This window comes from Canis aureus, chromosome X, assembly GCF_053574225.1.
Source record: "Canis aureus isolate CA01 chromosome X, VMU_Caureus_v.1.0, whole genome shotgun sequence".
In the NCBI taxonomy this organism is placed as follows: Eukaryota; Metazoa; Chordata; class Mammalia; order Carnivora; family Canidae; genus Canis; species Canis aureus.
In genome coordinates, this window is record NC_135649.1 from 19515850 (window position 1) to 19525416 (window position 9567).

General features: G+C 45.6%; 1 protein-coding gene and 1 pseudogene across 1 annotated transcript in view; both read left to right on the forward strand.

The window, feature by feature from the left end:
- The window catches only part of GPC3 (glypican 3), a 443047-nt gene extending 435262 nt beyond the window's left edge, over positions 1-7785 (forward strand). Inside the window, exon 8 of the mRNA XM_077887586.1 lies at positions 7258-7785. Coding sequence (XP_077743712.1) covers positions 7258-7427 — 170 coding nt within the window. The 3' untranslated portion in view covers positions 7428-7785. The remainder of the gene's footprint in view (positions 1-7257) is intronic.
- LOC144308645 (small ribosomal subunit protein uS14 pseudogene) lies at positions 1230-1394 on the forward strand (annotated as a pseudogene).
- Positions 7786-9567: the final 1782 nt, after the last annotated feature.

The window sequence follows — 9567 nt, forward strand, 5'->3', positions numbered from 1 at the left end:
ACTTTCAGCCTCTGGGGTCTGCCAAGCAATGTACTGAAGGTTTCACATATTCATGTCTTGGGAGCCAACTGTACACAGCAAACGCAAAACACAGAGATGGCGGTATTGCTCGGTTGCTATATTAGGGCCGGATTGAAGCCATCTGCTGGAGCAGGCTTAGCAAGGAAGAAACCCCCGTGCTTGGCTCAACAGCGGCATTCTCTCCCCTGGTATTTTGATACCAGCTCTCCTTTCAGGCTGTCCCGGGAGCTCTGCCTGCTGGAGTGGGCAAGGCCCCTATTGCAGCGCACTGCTTTCCTGGATGCCCATGCCATCAGAGGGCAAACATTTGCATCCTATTATGTGCCAAAGACCCCAGTGGCTTTGGAAAGGCCCACAGGCCTGTCTCACTGACTGACACATCTTCTCTGGTTGTCCATACCTGCCTGCTTGACGCACCCTGAATCCAGTAACTTCTCTCCCAAAGCTTTATGTGCCCTGGCTTCAGTGCAAGATATCATGCCCAGATTTAAAGGCAACCACAACAGTCCAGCACAGATTTATTTGTTGCTAGCATCTCTTATCCTGGACTAGATCAGCTCAAGAAGAAAGGGGATTCAGAACTTGGTGGCTGATGACCATCACCAGAAGAATTCACAGCCCAGGAGAAGCAGCTGATTGCCCCTACTTGCTTATGGAGGTTCTGCTGTGGATAGCCCCTTGGCTACTGTGAGTAGAGGGAAGATTATGGCTCACAGCAGACTTTCCCTCACTGGGCCCTGAGAGCCTGGGAATCTCCGAGAAATAAAACTAGAAGGACACATAGGGTTCATCCAGTCCAATACCCAGATTTGGGCAGATGGAGAGACAAATGTCCAGAGTAGAGGGAAATGACTTGGCCAAGGTGAAATAGTCTGACAGTGGCTGAGCTGGGCCTGGAGCCCAGGGCTCCAGACTCTCAGTGTGGGACAGCCTACCCTGGGAACTCCACTGGGTGACTCTGAATAACTAAGGCTGGAGGGTTCCCCACAGAGTGCTTTGCCCAACTCAGAAAAACTTTTCAACACAAAGTGCAGACCTTGATGACTGATGATTATTTTAAAGGGATTATCTAGGAGTGTCCAGCCAGCTCAGTCATGGAGCATGGAATCTTGATCTCTGGGTTGTGAGTTTGAGCCCCTTGGTGGGTGTAGAGTTTACATAATTTTTAAAAAATAGCCTTTTTGCCTCATAGCATCCAAGAGAGCAAGATGGGCCACCAGCTGCTCTGGTAGAGCCACCTGGGGAAATTCAGCCAGGGTTCTTATTTGTGCCATGCCTGCTCAAACTGGCATGATCTGATCCAGAAATGCAGCCTCAATATGTGCCACCAGTGTGTGTACGCAAAGGAAATGGGCTTCATTAAGTTGAATTAAGTAATCTCTTTGATATCCTTCCAAGATACCTACCTTAATGCCAACTCATTGTACATAAAATAAAAATGCTTCAATTTTAAGTGTTCTAGGAGCACCTGGGTAGCTCAGTTAATTAAGCATCTGCCTTTGGCTCAGGTCATGATCCCGGAGTCCTGGGATCGAGCCCCACATCAGGCTCCCTGCTGGGAGGGGGCTGCTTGTCCTTCTCCCTCTGCCCTCCCCCTCTTCCCCTTTCTCTCTCTCTCTCTCAAATAAATAAATAAATAAAATCTTTAAAATAAAAAATGAGTATTCTTATGTGAAAAAAATAAATAGTAAAAAAGAGAGAGTATCTGATCTGCAGCACTAAGGAGGGAAAATGAGAGTCAGAACTGAGTGTATAATTAGTACAGATTGTTGTGTCTACCCTCTGGGTATAGGCAAACTGATTACAAATAGAAACTGAGGGCAGCCCAGGTGGCTCAGCGGTTTAGCGCCTGCCTTCAACCTAGGGCGTGATCCTGGAGACTCGGGATCAAGTCCCACGTCGGGCTCCCTGCATGGAGCCTGCTTCTCCCTCTGCCTGTGTCTCTGTCTCTCTCTGTCTCTCATGAATAAATAAATAAAATCTTTAAAAAAAAAACAAATTGAAACTGATTTTTGGATTTCACATGAAAATCTCCTTGCTAAAAAAAAAAACAGAAAAGAAAGGAAAAGAAAAAGAAAGAAAAAAAGAAAAGAAAAGAAAATCTCCTTGCTGGAATGCCTGGGTGGCTCAGTGGTTGAGCTTCTACCTTCTGCTCAAGGCGTGATCCCGAGGTCCTGGGATCAAGTCCCACATCAGGCTCCCTGTGAGGAGCTTGTTTCTTCCTCTGCCTATGTCTCTGCCTCTCTCTGTGTGTCTCTCATGAATAAGTAAATAAAAATATTTTTAAGAAGAAAGAAAATCTCTTTGCTGGTCTAAAAGGCTCTCACTGACAATCAACTGCAAGGCAGAAACAATTTATGTGTATTTTACAGTATATACCTAATACAGCAGAGATACATTCTGGAAAATCACTGATAAACATAAAAATATGAATGATTTAGAAGAGAATGGTTTAGGATGATTCCCATAATAGATTTGGTTTGTAGCAAAATGAGAAGGTTTTGATTTGGTGTAGATTTAGCTCCTTTGTAGGTTTTTTAAAAAAAATTTATATTTGTTACTGGCTGATCCCCAGATACTGTTCCCACAGGCTTCTTGTTTTTTTCTAAGACAAGATGTCTGATAAGTCTCTCCCACTTAGGGCTGTCCTCCAAACTGTTAACAATGATCTCTCTAAAAAACACCAGTCAGATTGTGTGAGTTTCTTACTTTAAAACTTCCAATGGGGGATCCCTGGGTGGCTCAGTGGTTTGGCGCCTGCCTTTGGCCCAGGGCACGATCCTGGGGTCTCAGGATCGAGTCCCACGTCGGGCTCCTGGCATGGAGCCTGCTTCTCCCTCCTCCTGTGTCTCTGCCTCTCTCTCTCTCTCTCTCTGTGTGTGTGTCTATCATAAATAAATAAATAAATCTTTAAAAAAATATAAAAATAAAACCTCCAATGGGGGATCCCTGGGTGGCGCAGCGGTTTAGCGCCTGCCTTTGGCCCAGGGCGCGATCCTGGAGACCCGGGATCGAATCCCACGTCGGGCTCCCGGTGCATGGAACCTGCTTCTCCCTCTGCCTATGTCTCTGCCTCTCTCTCTCTCTGTGTGACTATCATAAATAAATAAAAACTAAAAAAAACAAAAAAAAAAAAACCTCCAATGGCTCCCTGTTGCCCACACAGTAAAATCTTAGCATTCCCAATGCACCATGACTTGGCCTTAACTTGTCCTTCCTGCCTTACCTTTTACCACCCACCATACAACTACACACACAAACACAACAACAATAGTATATACCCTATGTCCCCTGCCATCATAGAAGCTACTTGCTCCTACTGATCATGCCCTCTGATATTGATGATTTTGCTCAAGCTGAACCCTCTACGTGAAATGAATGACCATCTCATTCAGCTCTGCTATGGTCCCCCCGCCCCCATGGTGTAGATTATATCCCAGTTGTTCTGAGAAGTCTTCCCAGAGCCTTCTGTTTAGAATTTTTCTCTCCCCATGGTGTTTGGCTCATGCCTTTATCTGACCCTTACTCCATTCTGCCGAGTATCTATTGGTCTGTTTTCCTTGCCAGAGTGTGGGATTCCTGAAGACAGGCACTAAGTCTTTCTCCAGCCTTCCAGTTCAATGCTTGGGACATTGTAGGCTACCATTAATTTGTTGAATTAAACTGGGTTGTATTTCCCCTGTCCAGGAATATCCACATTTATCTTTGACCAAAACCCTATGTCCTGTGTATCTTGTAATGCTTCATTGTCAGGCTAAGCTGTCCCCTTTGTCTCTAATCTCCATGATGGTGGCACAGGCCCAGAGTGTGTCTTTGCTGGGATTCCCATTGATGTATACCAAAGAAGCCCAGCCATAGGGTTGCTGCTCTTAAGTGGAGGAGCCTCAGGAAACCGTTGGTCCCAGCTTTGAGAGCACAGGAAGGTATTATTCTGAGTATTTCTGGGGGCCCTCTGCAGGTAGAAAACTCGGGCCAGCTTTGTGTTTGGGGTATCGAATAGCCTTGGCCATCATTGCTGATTTCTTCCAGGAAATGGAAAGGACATAATTTCCATTCTTGGTCCCCAAACTCAGAGCTCTTTTCAGACTTTCACAAAGCTTAATAAGGCTACTCAGTCAAGTATGTGATCACTTTCATGTGGAAACACTGAAAGTGTTTTCTCGTGCTCTTGAGTTCTCTTTGGCAGTATATATTTTACTGATCAAGGTGGGTTTTTGTCTTTCAAGAAAAAAGTCCATCACTACTCAATCACTACAGTGTATTTGATAGACAAAGTTGTTCAAGAGACAGTATAGCTTCAAGCGAGGTTCAGAGTCAGACATGCATTCAAATAGCTCCTCTGTCACTTACCAGCTGTGCAAATATGGGCCTAAAAGGAACCTGGGTTGGAGCTTCCTCATCAGTAAAATGGGAATTGTAATGCCTACCTTGCAACATTATTAAGAAAGTTAAATTAAATGAAATAATGTATATAAAGAGCTTAGCACAGTGCCTGGCCCACAATGAGGACTCAGTAACTTGTCGTTCTTATAGTTTCCAAACATAGGGTCCAAGAGATAGAAATAACAAAAGAGGTCTTTGGTGGCAAAAAAGATTTGAAACTTCTGGGCTTAGCATCTGCTAAATTTACCACAACTGCTCTAGTACATGAAACTGTCCAGTGTTTGCGGATTATTTGAGGAGCAAGATAAATAGCACAGGGGCTGAGTGGTAACATGAATAGATATTGTTTCATCTTGAGGTTGGGCAAGGGGAATATCAGGAAAAGGAATCTGAAAGCAAAGCTAAGAGTTCACTCATTCAGGTCAATCCTAAAAATACTCCTGTGCATTTAAGTAGAGAAGTTGCCTTGAGACTCAAGGCTGGGGTTTCAACAGCTAGAGCCATATGTGTTCTCAACTTGAGTGAAATCCGATCGTGACCTGTGCCTGTGCTGACCTCGGCCTTCTCTTGTGTCCTCTGCATAGTTCACCTTTCAGAGAAAGAGGTCTGACTTCCAAATAGACCGCTGCTGTTTGTTCTTGTCTTCTTTTAATTTGCTTTGCATGTATTTATTTTTAGGGGAGAGGAAATCCAAATTATAGTTGGCCAAGTCACTTTTTCCTGGGTAAGAGGGTTCTCTGGAAAAATTTGATTTGAATTCTTCTTGGCACTCTGGGAGAAAAAATTTCTCAGCTTTAGAAAAGCAAAATGTAGTCAGATTCATAGACATTAAAAGTGAAGAAATTGGACACCTCGGTGACTCAGTGGTTAGGAATCTGCCTTCAGCTCAGGGGATGACCCTGGAGTCCTGGGATCGAGTCCCACATCAGGCTCCCTGCGTGGAGCCTGCTTCTCCCTCTGCCTGTGTCTCTGCCTCTCTCTCTGTGTGTCTCTCATGAATAAATAAATAAAATATTTTTTAAAAAGTAAAAACATGATTTCTTTGTACAGCAATGAAAACTAATTATAGTTAATCACAAAATAGAAACGTTATCTGTATTTAATATGACAAAGGATTCAGCAAAATATATCTTCAAATGAAGAGGAAAAACCTTAATCCCCATCAGATACAAAGGCAAAGGGTATGAGCTGTCATGCATTAAGAAATGTTATTAGTAAACTAAGACATAGAAAACGTGCAATTATTTAAAGAAACCTTGAGGGCAGCCGGGGTGGCTCAGTGGTTTAGCCTCTGCCTTCGGCCCAGGGTGTGGTCCTGGAGACCTGGGATCAAGTCCCACGTCGGGCTCTGTGCATGGAGCCGGCTTCTCCCTCTACCTGTGTCTCTGCCTCTCTCTGTGTCTCTGTGTCTCTCATGAATAAATAAATAAAATCTTTTTAAAAAATAAAAATAAAGAAACCTTGATATATCATCTTATGCTTCCTACAGTCTTTCCCGTGAGGGCCCAGTAACTTTGGTTTTCTCATCATTGCTGAGGGCAGTAGAAACTACAGCAGCCCGTTTGGAAAAGGAGCATTGCAATCTGTGTGATCCCCCTGGTTTTGATCACCTTGACCTTGCTGCCTGCTCTAAGCATTGCCAGCCTTGGAGTAGCCCTGGTCCTGGGCCCTGCTCTGTGTGCAGCCTGGCCAGCTGGGTCCTCACACTTTCTTCCTGTGACTTACTGAGTGTTTCATCCCTTGTAAGAGGAGCCCTTCCTTCCCCTTCCTTCCTTCCCTCTATAGAATCCCAGTCATTCCTCTATGCCTGTTGCTTTGTATCTCAGTGTCTCCAAGGGATCTTTCCGGCTCCGCTGGCCGCAAGACAGTTGGCTGGTGAGGGCACTCACATCACATCACCTTCCCAAGCTATTGAAATAGAAACATTGGCGACTGAGTCTAGAAAAGCCAAGGGAGTCGATCCAAGTTCTAAATCTGGAAAAACAAAGCTGAAGGAGGCTGACCTCCATGCCAGGGCTGACCGTCTTGAATTTCCTGACAAATTGCTATCTACTCAGATTTGCCTTCTGAGAGATGTTCAAGGGCAGCGCCAACACCCCAATTTCTTTTCAGAATCATAACCGTATCTCATAAATGGTGGGTGATCAATGAAGGAAAGCCCTCACCCCGCACAGCCTCTCCTTGGTTTTGGCTTGGGATCAGTTTAAATCCTATGCATTAGATCGATGTTGGTGTGTGTGTGTGTGTGTGTGTGTGTGTGTGTGTGTAAGGGCAGGGTGGGGGAGGGGATGAAAAGATGACATAGATCATAGAAGAAATATTTGGGAGAAATAAAACAACTTTCAATGGCAAACTATCCTACCCTCGACTCTGATTCAAACGACGTCTCCAGGAGAAAATCTGGAGGAATGGCACACTGGGGGGTACCCCCTACAGCATCGCCCACCCCACTGACTCACATACAGACAGAAGCACACACAGAGTCACCCACCCAGCGCCTTACATTTTAATACCAGCGAGATCTGGTGAAAGTGACCTTCAAGCACCACCTTGGGGGGGGGGTTGTTGCAGAGCTCCCCACCTGCACCCTGGGTGTGGGTGGAGTCAAAGGGGATGAGGGAGCAGCCAGCTCTCCCTGTGGGTGTGACCTCGGGAAGGAGCCCCTCTGGCCATCTCCTTCCGCTGGTGGGACCCCCCACCCCTACAGCCCTGGCTCCTTCTCCTCTCCTAGTGGCCTGCCTTTCAAAGAACCCTGGGGCGTCCCAGCGGTCTGGACCAGTGCAGGAGCCACGACGGGTGGACGCTGGTGCCGTTGGTACTCGTGAATTTCAAAGTCTCCTTTTCTTTTGGCAGAACTGGCTTATGATCTGGATGTGGATGATGCTCCTGGAAGCAAGCAGCACGTGAACCAGAAGGACAATGAGATAGCAGCCTCTCACAACCTCGGGAACGGCCACTCCCCCCTGAAGGCCCTTACCAGCTTGGCAGTCTCCGTGGCGTGCTTTTTCTTCCTGGCGCACTGACTTCCCAGTGTGCAGCCGCCGTGCTGCCCGTCAGCACCCTGTGGCCTTCCTCTATAAAGGAGCCACCTTCTTATTTTTTTCTATTTTTTTATCTTGTATACCTCCTCCAGCCATTAAGTAGAAGACTAACCGTGTGTTATGTTTTCAAAAATCAATGGTGTCTTTGAGGAAGGTAAATAGTGGTAGTGTAGATTGTCTTTTTGCAAAGAAAAAAAACCTCAAGTTGTGCCAAATTATTTTCCTATGTTTGGTTGCTAGAACATGGTTACCATGTCTCTTTCTCTTTCCCTCTCTCTTTGTCTTTTTCCCTTTGCATGGATTTCTTTGGAAAAAAAATAAATATTCAAATAAAAGTGCACTGGGTCTTTTTTGTAAGCCCTCGTCTATGGTGACCATGCAGTGCTTTTCTTCCCCCTCACCTAGCTTCCTGGTCAGTATGGGAAAAATCCCATCAGGCGTCAATGAGGTCCTTCAACCCTACCTCCCTGCCCATCCATTGGTGGGGTATCAATTCTGGCCCCAACCCCAGTCAAAGCCACCCCTCTCAACACACTCCCAATGCAGAATCTCCAGATAGAAATCTTGAGTTACAGCGTTCTTGCCTATGAACCAAAGGTATCTCAGAAAGTTCCCCTATCTCTCCTTAAGAATTTCCCTTGGCCACAAACACTTTGCCCAAAGAGAAAGCCTCCGTGTGGGTCATGGACCATCATGCAATTACCATCCTTCCTCCCCACCACGGCCAGCCCAGAGACATGGGCCGGAGAAATAGTAATTGTGCAAAGAAAAACTCCCCAAGCTTCTCTGCTACTGTCTCAGGCTTGTCACCTGTCACCCTTCTCCAGGTACTGCCACACGGCAGGGCCAGTGGTTGCCCTGGGTCAGGCTGCAAAGGTGGGCATCAGGAAAGCCATGATCTGTAGAAAGCCCCTGCGTTCACTCTGGGCTGCAGGTGGGCTTCTTGGATACTTGTTTCCTCAACAGCTAGACTTTGTGTACCTGTTGCGCTCCGGTACTGTACCAGATGCTGGAGGCAGTAGAAAACAAGACAGATTTGATCCCTGTTCCCCTGGAGCGGAAGATTTGGCACCGACATTCAATACCAACTCTTTCTCAATTGTAGGCCAGTATTCTCACTTAAATCTGGTTTTTTACACAACATCACAACAATAATGGCATCAATGCTGATATTTGGTTACTGTGCTGCCAAATAACCCCAGGAATAACCAACCTGTTATTGTTACAATGCCTCACGTTATTGCTCATGTGCCAGGTCAGGGCCACAGAAACATGATTTTTTTTCCATCAGGAACATTACTGATTCTTTCTAATGAGCAGGAACTCGACTCCCACCTGAGGACAGGGACAGGAGAAGCTGAATGAGTATGAGAAAGAAAGAGTGAGCCACAGTGAAGGAACATGAACAAAGGTCAGGGAAGGGACCAGAGAATCCCCTTTGATTCTAGAAGGTGGTCCCAGCCAGGATCTCCAGTTTCTGCCCAATGGCCAGAGGTCACCATGTGGGATGCAGGAGGTGCAATTTCTCACAAGTTATCATGCCCCCCTCCTGCTGTCACCAACATACTTCTGTCAGGGTCTCCTGCGAACCACAGGTCTCCAATATTTATTTTCATCCTTTGCAGAAGTTTTCACAAGCACAAATTGGAAACGTTTGGTTTAGCATGTCCTTCCCTTGCTTTCGTTGAAGACTACTATCAGTCTCATTTGTTAATACGATTTCCGTGATTTGTAGTGCTTGCAAAGACTGGAGAGGGAATTATCTTTGTTTTTCAAACCATCATTATTTCTGTGTTTGAATGGGATTTGTACGAATCTTTGTTCTTGGATTCAGGAAACATAAATACTGGAAAGGTTTGCTCCTGGGCCCTGGAGGGTGGTATTACAATAGCACCAGGCCAGGAAAAAGGAGCTAGAGCTGGCTTCTCACCTCATAATCGTTCCTGTCATTCTGCAGGAAGGTTTTTATTTAATGTGGCAAAAATAATTTGTGGTTCCGAGACCAGGTTTTATGCCTGCAGGCAGGAGAGGACTATTCTAAAGTCTGTTCTTCCTCTCCGGGAGGCGAAAGGGATTAATTATCAGCTTTTACTTTTTATTTTTTAGATTTTATTTTATCTTA